This window comes from Mastigoproctus giganteus, chromosome 6 (assembly GCF_048544385.1).
Source record: "Mastigoproctus giganteus isolate SK-2022 chromosome 6, ASM4854438v1, whole genome shotgun sequence".
Classification (NCBI taxonomy): Eukaryota; Metazoa; Arthropoda; class Arachnida; order Uropygi; family Thelyphonidae; genus Mastigoproctus; species Mastigoproctus giganteus.
This window is the reverse complement of record NC_143580.1, coordinates 197941811-197954233: the sequence shown is the minus strand read 5'-3', so window position 1 is coordinate 197954233 and position 12423 is coordinate 197941811. Positions and strand designations below refer to the sequence as shown.

The window sequence follows — 12423 nt, the reverse complement described above, 5'->3', positions numbered from 1 at the left end:
AAAAGTTTTAACATTTATGGGTTCCAATTCCTTATTGTTTAGTGGTTATATTTCTTCAGAAATGCATATAATATGATTAACCATTTCACAGAGTGGTTTCTTGTTCAAAGTGGCTATAAAACATTATATTAACTTTGTAAAGAAATTAAATTATACAAATTTCTGTGAAACTGCTTGCATCAAATAATTAAACCTTGGTAATCAGACTAACTCACATTCTTAATTATAGAGCTGTATGCTTGGAATTGCTGCATGATTTCTGCTGCATTAAGCCTGAACACTTAAAAATTTCATAAATAAGAGAAAAAAATACTTCAGAAGGAATAAAATTAATATCAGTAATGTTAGCAGCAGCAGCAAAATAGTAGTACTAGTAGTAATGTACTGTTGTTCAAAGATAAGCAACAAAAGAAAATTTGGAAAAATACAGTAATTATATTTTAAGGAATATCTAGAAAGTGATGTGGTTTGATATAAAATAGATGGCATAAATTTCAAAAAATATTTCTTAACAATTTATTGACCAATAACCATGTCAACAAGAGTAACAAACCATAAACTTAAAAGGCAATCAGAGAAAACTGATATGGAATATGATCTCCTCTCATGGTAATGCATGTCCTATAATACATATCCCTGCTCAGGATGAAGGTATCAGTCAATAATACAGTAGCCTCTTTTAATGACATCATTTTTAACAATATAAATCAAGAACTGGTGATTTTTTAGGGAATATGAGCTTCAGTTTTAGTGATAACTGCAATAGTGATATAAAAATTTTGTACTTTTGTGTAGGGTGCCTCCATAGACAGATGGGCAGGAGCAGCAGTGCGTAGCATACGCTTCTTGATTAGACCGGGGTTCAAGCCCGTGCCCACCAAATACGGAAGATGCGGAAAGGTCAGGGAATGACCACCACATATCCCCGGAGCAATATGGCCTTAGTTGCTAATGCTCCTAAAAACCAAACAAACTTTTGTGTACACTACTGTAAAAATCTTAGATAAGAATGGTCATGTCTTTATGGAGAACTCAGGGCAGGATAGTAAATGCTATAGTATATCTTCCTAGAGTATTCAAGGTGCATTTTATGTGACTAAAATTCAACCATACTTTACATTTATTAAATTGATCTATCAGGCACTGCCATAGCGAAGAGTATAGAAGGACTCATTTCACAGAATTTCACCAAGGCTCCCCTTTTGACTAATATAATAATGAAAGTGCTTAGCATTTTGCCCTCCCCATTGTTATTCCACTGTTATTAGTGGGCCTTCTGTGATGTATTATTGTCCATTGAAATGAAGGCTGGAACAATATCACCTACAAAAACTCAAAAAAATGAGAGTCAAAAAGGATCTCATCCCAATATCTATAACCTGTTAAGGGCACCTCTGTAACCAGGTGGGAAGGAGCAGCAGTGCGTAGCACACGCTTCTTGATTAGACTGGGGTTCAAGCCCGTCACCACCAAATACAGAGGATGTGGAAAGGTCGAGGAATGACCACCGCATATCCCGGAGCAATATGGCCTTAGTTGCTAATGCTCCTAAAAAAAAAAACCCAATATAACAAATAACCTGTTAAGTTCCCACTTACAAAGATATGAAGGTCTGTGTGTTCACGTTATCAGACTGTCACCTCCATATCTGACCCTTTCTATTGTACAAAGTTTACAGTAATTATATCTTTTTTAATGACGCTCTATCAAGAATCAATTTGCAAGCTTAACTATGATTTATCTGTGAAGATCACATGACTCGGTCTATTGTCACCTTGATTTGTTATTAGCTCCTGCAAATTGCAGTTACAACAATACACTCGTAACCCTGTGATAAAGAAACATGCATAAGGCAGCCGCTGATCACTGGAATGTATTTTCTGTTTCTTGGAGTAGTTTACATCATTGCATTGCAATTTTATTTAGACACTTTTCTACCTCTGATTGAATTCAGCCTTCATTTGAATATGGACACATTCAAATATATTTGTGCTGAAGTTGACAATTTTTCCCCATATGTAAAACTGCATTGTTTTCTATATTGACATGATTTATATTTATTTAATTTAATTCACTTTTGTGTTTTGATAAAATTTTATTTGTTGCTTAACTTTTGGGCATTAGTATAGTATAAATATAAATCTTAGCACATTCATATTATGAAAAATTGATATTATATCCATATTATATGGATATAATATCACAGCAAAACTAAATAAAATCTTCAGTGCTTATGCATGCAAATAACACAGTGTAACTAAATAAAAATCTTGAATTGTATCTATTCTGCAAATTATTGCTTATAGGAGCTTACCATGCTATATCAAAAACTTTAAATCTAAAACTGCTGTTAAATTTCAAGAAATTTGCACGTTGACAATTACATAATCCAGTGTTTAATCAGACCCTGTAGATTTAAACAGTACCTCTATTTATCTAAAAAATTCCCTCATGTGTATTTATATATCTCCATGGATTTTAATTAAACATGAGTTTAATTAACTGCTAGTATGGTGTCTGAAAGATGCCACTTTTTCAAATGTTTGTTATTTTTTAAAATTTGTAAATTAATCCAAGTCTTTGCCTGCCGGTATTCTCTAATTGGTTATACAGTATTTTCTGCTTTCATTTCAATATGTTACATGTTATGAGATATTAAATTTTTATTTGGAGTTTAACAGACACCAGGTGAGCAAAAGCATATACTTTACTTTTAGGCAACTACCATTCTCATGTGGCATCTGGGAGACACCAGTGACAGGTGTCTAATCTTGCCATATAGCTTTAGTTTCACTGGCTAAACATGAACAATTGACAAAAAATACAGATGTTCACATTGCATCTGCCAAATGCCACACAAGTATTTAGGTTTTAATCAGGGGGATGACCTTGAAAATTCTAAAAAATATATTACACAAACTTACTTTTATTATTGTTATTGGTTTCTCTTGTTTATTTTTGTTGATATTTTTTAATTGAGTTAAGTAGATCATAATTAATAGAACAAAGCTTTAAATTCAGTAAAAATAAATAAAAAATTAACTTTTTTTATAATAAAACAAAAAGGGGTGTCTTTACAGAAACTATGCAAGCATCTCTGTTAAATTGAGGGTGTGAGTGGCAGGTCAAAATTCTCATTCTGTTTGGCAGGTGTGTAGAAAATTCAGAATCCACAAACCTGAAAATGCCCTTTTTCAGCATAAAAAATGTTTATACATGGCACTAAAGTAAATATATGTCAATCACTTAAATAAATTTTGCTGTTTTGATTTCACTGATAAATAGACTCATTTATTGCCATAAAAAAAAATGAATACAGTGGCATACCAAAGATGAGAACTCAGTGGGTTAAAAAAATTATGAATACAAATAAATAAAATAGAGTGAAAACAGTAAAATAAAATAACATTGACAAATACCATCTCAGTTTTGTTTTCAGCATCCGCAGATTAGTGGGCATTGAAGGTGTAAATAGGTGATTAAGTAGGAATCCTTTTAAATTTACACTGTAATGAGGGTTACTTCTTTCATTTGTCAAGATGTTACAGTGAGCATCAGAACAGTTAGCAGATGACAAAGGGCATCAAGGGACAGGATTTTCCAGCAGAGGGAACTGAAGAGTGGTGGATATGGTCATACAGTTGTTAGGTTTATTGTTGATCCATTTGAGTGCTTAGTATTTGCAGGAGATAATGATTTTAAGGTTGAATTTACTGGCTTAGGACCAAATTAGTGCACAGTATAGAAAGTGGAGGAGTAGCTAGATCAGAAAAGACTTAATAACCACTTTTGAATCAAACACCAGATATAGATTGTTTTTAAGAACCCAGAAGGTATGTTGGATTTTTAGCCTTTCCTATATTTTGAAAGGATATAGGAAAGAAGAGAGCTTTGGATTGAGTATCACCCTTAAAGATTTGACACAGTTTGTCATGAAGGCCAAAGAATTTGGTGTTATTAATGAATTTCTTGTTCAAGGCATTTACAGAAGATATATTTATATATTTACAGAAAATTTTCTTTTAAAAAGTGAGTTCTTAACTACTGGAATAAGTTGCTTCCAAGGGTTGTTGAGGTAGACAGCTTGGGGAAATTCAAAGGTTAGTTGGATGGATACTTATGCGTGGAGGAATTCAAATAGCTAGCTTATTTTATTTTTCATTATTTATTTATTATTATTTTAATTATTTATTATTTTTTAGCTGTTCCAGAAAAGCTTAGGGCTCCTTGCATTATATGGCTATTGCAATTGATATCAAAGGTAGAAGGCAGGAGAAGGAAAAAAAAAAACAATGTCATTGACATAAGATATGAAACCAGAAACTTTCTGAAAGAATGAAACAAGTGGGCAGCAAGTGACAGGGGTGGCCAGGTCACCTTGAAGAATGCCAACAGATGAGTCTCTCACTAAAATCAGGTATTTGTATGTGAACATAAGTATATGGGATGTCAAGATAACTTCAGTGTTATATGCTACTACTGATTTAAAATAATGTTTAAATACACAGATAAGGACTGTTTGATTGCATCAGTAACACCGATGCAATCAAAGACAGTGGCAATGTTAAAGATGAAAGAGTGGAGGGGCAACTACTTCCATTTATTTTTTGTTACTCTGTTCTTTTTTTTTTTTTTAATTTTCTCTTTGATTCCTCGGCATGGTATAAACCTGGTGAATCAGGTTGTGGTTGTGTTTTTAGAAGAGATTTTTTGAGAATTTTAATCATAATGGTACTGATGGTATTAGGATAAAAATCTCTGAATGCGATAACTTTATTCCTTGGATTGGAGACAACACAAAATTTTAGCTAATCTTGAGGAAATATGAATTCTTCAGATAATAATTTGATTGATAAAGTTGGTAAGTATCGTTATTTATTATGTCTAGGATACAGCATAGAAATAACTTTGTGCAAAAATAATTTTTGCCAATCAAAAATGGGGGGGGGGGGTAAAATTACTAAAACAGTAAAATGTCATTAGCAGTTATTTAGTTATTTTAAAATTGGAAACTACCATATTTATTATGAAATAATTAAGATTGAGTGTTTAATAATAATGCTATATTTATATATTAAATTATAAATTAAAATGATATATTTAAAAATATATCTGTTCCTTATTAATAGAAAAGTTGGTATAAATATAACAGAGTAGTTCTTTATAGTTTGAAACCTGAATAAATCTTTTTGGAAAGTTTCATAGATTTTTATTTATCTAAACTAAAAAAAAAAAAGCCTAAAGCATTCAGTCAATTTAATACCATGTTGCCCTCAAAAAAAAAAAGGGGGGGGAAGGGCAAATCCTTTCTTTCAAATACATTGTGTGTGAATGGATATTTATAATTTCAAGGGATAATTTACCATTCATTTTATATCCAAATAAATTTGTATTATTGAAATTTAAACAGTGAGTCAAGAAATGTTTTCTGATTAGGTTCAGGTACCAGAAACAGATGAAGAGAAAAATAAGGAGGATCAAATTAAAGAATTCTTTGCAAAACTTGCTGGAGAAGACCTAGAAATAGACTGCTATGAATTGAAAGAGATATTAAACTTTGCCCTTAAAAATGGTAATGTCAATAGTATTCTTATACAGTTCTTTACTATTTTTTTGTAGTTTTCAAAAATGTTCTTATGTTTGAGAAATAATTATATGCTTATTAAAATGAAAATATACCAATTTTCTTTAACTTGTATTGAAGAAAATTTAATAAACAAAGATTTTATCATTTACTGCTGTTATAATGTTACTAAATATATAAATTTCTTACAATGATTCCCTTAGTTAACTGTAAGCTTTTATAGCCAGCATAGTGGTTATAATTACTATTCTTCCACACCGCATTGGAAAAGTCTACTTTGCAGTCTCTCTCTCTCAGTGAAAATAACTTTATGAGACCATTTCAAAATCTGTTTTGGATTTAATAATACAGTAAACCCCCGCTATTCGCAGTATCTGTATTCGCGTATTTGCGGTCGCTGATTTAATATAAAATGAAACCTAAAAAAATGTGAATTTTAAAGTGCCGTGAACATTTTCCGCCATAAAAAAACATGGGCATGGCTAAAATTATCTTTCCTGGTCAAAAAAGTGCTCAGTGGGTGGGAGAGAGAGAGAGAGAGAGAGAGAGAGAGAGAGAGAGAGAGAGAAAGGGGTGACAAAAGTGCAAGCGTGGATGTTTCTCACTAATCCTTGTTCAGTATGTGTTATGCGGTTGTCATGGAAGGTTTCGTCGTTTGCTTTTAATTTATATGCGTATAAATTGAATAAATTTATCAATTTATAAATTTATATGCTTACAAAAGTGATAAATCTACCGTTTTGCAGTGTAAAACAGACTTTTTCAAGTGTGTTAGTGGAAGAAAGTGACTTTATTGTGGACAAGTTCTTTCTAACCCGTACAAAAATATGGCTACGAATAACAAGGGAAATGTGAAATATCAAAGAAGGTGATGGCATTAGCGAATAAAATTGAGTTATTAGATAAAATTTTTAATGGTGAAAGTGTCTCCTCAGTGGCAAAATATTATAAAATCAATTAGTCAATGGTACGATCAATCAAGAAATCAGAAGAAAAAATCCGCCGTAGTGTCTGTGAAAACGCGCTAATTGCTTCAAAAATTTGCTCTGTAACTCACTGATGTTAAATTAGAAAAAATGGAAAAAGCTTTAAATCTGTGGATAGAAGATCGAACTCAAAATAAAATTCCGTTAAGTTCACTCATCATTCGTGAAAAGGCAAAACTCCTTTATCAACACTTTAGCAAAACTGGTGATAGCACTGGCAGGATAAGTTTTTTAGCTAGCAAAGACGCTGGTTTGAAAGATTTGTTTGAAATTTCTAATAAATATTACATTTAATATTAAATTGTTTCTTATTTTCATTTCGATGCCATATGCTTGCATTTCACTATGTACTGTCTATTTACATAGTCATATTACGAAGGTACATATAATACATACATAGACAAAATTTTAGACTAGTTTTTCTTATATATTTCATACTTTGGAACGGAACCCCTTTATTACTATGGGAGCCATAACTCAGTATTTGCGTTTTCGGTATTCGTGGCATTTCTTAGGAACGTAACCCCGCAAATAGTGGGGGTTTACTGTACTTGTTTTCAGATAACTGCATGTTTCTGGACTTCTATACTTTTCCAACAAAAACCAGCTTCAATATATGAGCATATACATATCTGTGCTATTTGCATGTGTGTGTGTGTATTGTTTGTGGGTCATTTAACCTGTGTGGTGAAAACCTACAATAAATAATATGGCTGCTTATTTTTCTCTACTTAATTTTTTCCTGTAGAATTCAACTGCTTGATTCCATGTTTTTTTTTTTTTTTTTTTTTTTTAAATTCATATGCCAGCCTTGTGGAGCTGAAAACAGTTTGACAATTTTTAGTTGCTTGTGGAATCATCTGGCTTTCTCTTAAAGCAGGATTAACCAAAACTGGTATACCTTACATGTTTCTGTTGGAACCAATTATAACTGAAGAATCCAGCTGCTAGAAGCATTTTTCCCTCTTTGAATTCATTTAGCAATTTTATCATCTAACTTTAAAATGATATTTTTTACATTTAGTTCACATATACAGAGCAGAAAAACCCACTGTGGTACCACTATATTAACTAACTAGAATACCTGTGGTGAATATTTTGCCAAAACTGTTTCAGAGAAGCAGTAAGGATTAATATCGAAGTAATTACAAAAATCTTCCCCTCGGCTCCCTTTGCTGAATTGATAATTGGTAAGGTGTCAGTGGGATGCAATCTGGTAAAAATGCAATTTGATATTTTTTTACATGCTATGTCATCCTTTTAAAAAATTACAGTTATTGCGCAAGAATTATTTGGACCTGGAAACCTGCTATGTAAAGTTGTCCATGAACATAAATTTCAGCTTTGTTGAAAGTCTAGCCCTGAATTTTATTGATTGTATTGACAAAAGCTAAGAAATTGTCTTCTCTGCAAAGTAAACAGCAAGTTAGTTTCACTGGAAGCTAAATCAATTCTCAGGATTTGGAAAAATTTTTCTGGGTCAGAAAATGTTTTGAATTTTTTTTTCTCTCTATTTTACTACTAAAAATAAAACCTATTGCAAAAGGAATCAGGTCAAAAGCTTATTTAAGTTATTCAAGTTAGTTAAGTTTAAGTTATTCAAGTTCAAGGAGCATTCCAAACAGTGGGACATAAGCAATTTATTATATATATTAAAATTGGTAAAAATAAGAATACTAATTATACCACAGACTAAATATACCACATGAATACAACATATGATTATATTTGGCAGATGCAATTTTTCCACCTGATCTCCAAGATCAGGTGGAAAAACCAATGATGTAATTAAAATCAAATCATAAAAATAAAAAAGAGGGTGACATTCACTTTCAGCAGCACAAATGCATGACTCCCCACCTCAACACCTACTAAAAGATGACTGCCATTTCCACAATGTATGAACTGAAATAAAGACAAAGAACCCCCAATCACCACTTCAATATTTGTGGATACAAAAGATTGTATTTCAGCCACTGACTGCTATATGGCCAAACATCAACAGATGTCCCTATACAATCCAAAAACAATGAAAAGAAACAAATAAATCAAACTCAAAAACATAATGTCATAGCCTCTACCTTCTATAGTTTAAATAAACAAACATAACAAAGTGCAATTTAGGTTTTGATTGACATGGCCAATTGACAGCTCTAAACTAAATGCCAATTAATATTGAAAACCAGATCTTAATAAATGGAGTAAATAAATAAATAAATTAATTAACAATAAGTTCATTAATGTGAACTAAATGAAAATAAGTAAAAACATAATGAACAAAACTAAGGGTAATTATGAACAAGTGTTTGTGGGAAGTACTTCACAAAAATAAATGGTGAAACAGAAGAAACATATCAAAGGAAATGTGGGGGGAAAACAAAAGAAAATGTCATGGACTGTGTTGCATCCATAGTTCTGTGGTATAATTAGCATTACCATAATCTTGGAAATCTAACCACATTTGCTTTAGCAGTAAAGTTAATTATAATTTATTACTATTTCTTTAAAATATAGCTAAATACTAAAATAAGATGCTTGAGATTATTTTTTAGTGCTATTTATCATTATCTTTACAGAGGAAACCTATTCTATGCCTTATCTTTTCTCATCAAATATTCTTAATATATTATGTATTATATCAAAAATATCATACAGTACTATCAAAAATAATCATTTTTGATAGTACTGTATGATATTTAACAGTTTATTGATAAACTGACTGATAACAGTTTATTTCAGTAGGCACATATTTGGTACTTTTGTTAAAACATTTATAAAACTTTTTTTAGATGAAGAAATATTTTATTTAAAAATTTAAATCATGAATTTTTGTAGTTCTTTTTGAATTGCCTCAATTAAAAAAAATGCAAAATACAACTAAAAGTCTGTATATTGTTACTGATAATATTAATGTATATTCTACTTTTAAAATATATGTTAATTTAAAAAATATTGAACCTTCCAAAAAAAAGCAATAAACAATACATGCCTCAATGAGAAAATGTACATTTAGAATTTAAATAAGAGAGATCTTTAGAATTGTTTTCCTTTAAAAATATCTGTGAGGAAGATTTAATAGTTTTCTTCAGTAATGTACAGTCAATCACAGAAATATTTCTAGTTAAAAATAATGGATATGCTGTAATCAATAGTGCAAGAAGTAACAAGAATTTTTTTTCTCTTTTGCCTTTGTCTTCCTTGGGACTGGATCTTGTAGAGCATGGTAAGATGTACTCTTAGAACACAAAGAAAATTGGTGTTGGGAGCACACTTTTGGGCATAATCTTTTATCAAAGTTGCATGACCTGCATGTGTTTTGCTATTTTTATGTTGTGCCTGCTATATATGAGTTTAATGGATTTATAAATTAAACAAAATGCTTGCCGAGAAGATTTATATAAAGCTATATGCATGCAGTTAGCAAATTATCTATATTTATAAAGAATGTTTGCATGGAATATTTATATTAAGCTATATGCATGATGTCAGTAAATTGCATGTGTGTGTAACTATTTGTAAGTTTTCTGTCTTGTTTTGTATTTTCATAATGATATCGATGTTTACTAGAAGACTTGACCAGTTTTTTGTATTTTTATTTAATTTTATATGAAATCAGTGATTTAATCATTTTTAGAATCACAAATTTAATTGAAAGATATCACAGTATAATCTTCATATATTGTTATTTTTTGTAAGGTCTTGACAGCCTTTCCATTAGTTTATGCAGTATAACTTTTTACCCCTTTTAATTCACTGTGTCAGTTAATCCAAAAAATCATTAGGGTTCCACAGGTGAATTATTGAGATTATACTGCATATAAACATCTCCCACTTAATAGATGTCTTATGTTTTTAATTCAACAATTAGCATATCACAAATTATTATACTTAGCAGTTGTGATTTAAAGTTTTTTTTTATTGATATATTTATGTATAAACAACTTTAAAATATGCCATTATCTAAAATATTTCATGGGGAATATATAATCCCCTAAGCCAATACTTCTCAAACTGTGCGTCGCAATGCCCTAGGGAGGCACCATAATTTATCAGGGATGTTGCAGACGATGTAATAGTTTATGTAAGATTTCTATGGCAAATATTAAAAATGTATTAAGAATGATTTTTTTTACTATTCGATCTGTATTATTAATGTAAATAATTATAGAAAATATTTGAGGTATTTTTTACAAAGAGAATGCATCGACAGGTATTAATAATTATTGTAATGACATATTAAAAATAAGAAATTGTGCAATTATAGATGTATTACTTCAAGAGAGGTGCCAGGAAAATTTTACAGGTCAAGGGAGGTGTGGGATCAGAAATTTTGAGAACTGCTGTCCTAAGCAAAAAAAAAAAAAAAAAAAACCAAAAACATTAAATTGATGAAGCAGTGGCAATGTTTTAAAATTCAAATTCAGTTTTGAGTTTTAACTTTTAAAAAATGTTTTGAACCCTCATACAAAATAGGCCTTTGCTTGCTTGTAATTTTTATGTTATACTTTAAAGCAAGCATACAGAAATGTTATACTATTTTAATATTAATGTACACTGTCCTACCTGAAGTCATTGAACCTCCCACTGACCATAGGGAATTGTGTGTGAAATGAATGTGCAAATATTTTGGTGATCACTGGTTAGCGCATAATTCATTTCAAATTCACTTCACTTCAGTGCATCTTCCAATGCACTGAAGCAGTCATTATGGACAGAGGAGATGAGCCAGCATGCTATTAATTACTTTGAATAAATGCATGTTTATTTCATGACTACAAGTGCCCCATGGCTTTTGCTAAATAGCATAGCTTGATTTTTATTGATATAATATAATGTAGTTATGTAATAATTCACAGTTTAAAAAAGTGGTCTTCTAGTAAACTATCTTACATATTTTAGGGTGGTTTTTTTTTTTTTTTTAAGAAAAATGTGATTATCATATTTTTATTCCAATAAAATTAATATTTAATATTTTATTACTCACTTTGCTTCATAAATTATTTTACGGAAATTACTTTTAAAGTCTTTTGTTTTTTACTAAGAAGTATCCTGCACTTTTATTTTAGGTTTTGTTAAAAATTTCAATTTTATAATTAATTTGCATGAAGTAGCACAAATATGCTGAAAACCAACATTGATTTATTTCTCTGCATACCTGTTTTAGTTAATTAAGTTCATGTGGAATTATTTTGACATTTTTGTAGTTAATTTATATGTTTTTAAAGAAATTCATAGTCCTTTTATAAAAGACCCCTATCAATTTCTTTAAAAAATATAAAAGACTTCTGTCAAAGAGATAGACGCACACATGCACACTCTTTTGTTTTAAAGAATACATTAGAAATCATTTTATATCATATTGATCCAGTTTAGTTCAATGATTTCTTCAATTTAAACTTCGGCAATATATTTGGCACTGATTGATTACTGAACACTACTATTTACAGTGAAAGCCACTATTAAATTTAATGGATGGTTGCAGTATAGACATGCAGAAATTTACCTTCATCAAGCAGGTGGTTGATGGTTTTTGGAACAAATTTCCATCTGTTATGGGAGTGGGTAGTTCGAATAAATTCAAGGAAGAACTAGACAAATTATTGGAGAGGATGGGTAATACTGGGAAGTTTTTTTTTTTTTTTTTTTCTGTTGATGATGCTGTATAAGCTTTCTTTCTTGCATCATTTGCAACTACTAATACTAATATATTAGGAATAGCAATTGCAAATGATGCAATGCAATATGAGCAGAAAATTTGAAAGAATATACTGTGAAAATTCCTGAAATCAGAATATTCTCAAAACACTGCACAAAATATTATCATCAGGAGTTATACATCATTAATCTTGTATA

General features: G+C 30.4%; 1 protein-coding gene across 6 annotated transcripts in view; it reads left to right on the top strand.

The window, feature by feature from the left end:
• The window catches only part of CalpA (calpain A), a 698286-nt gene that overhangs the window by 650194 nt on the left and 35669 nt on the right, over positions 1 to 12423 (top strand). For all 6 annotated transcript variants that reach the window (XM_090376655.1, XM_090376654.1, XM_090376656.1 and 3 more), the window contains one exon: positions 5437 to 5572. In XM_090376655.1, the coding sequence (XP_090232781.1) occupies positions 5437 to 5572 (136 nt within the window). The remainder of the gene's footprint in view (positions 1 to 5436; positions 5573 to 12423) is intronic.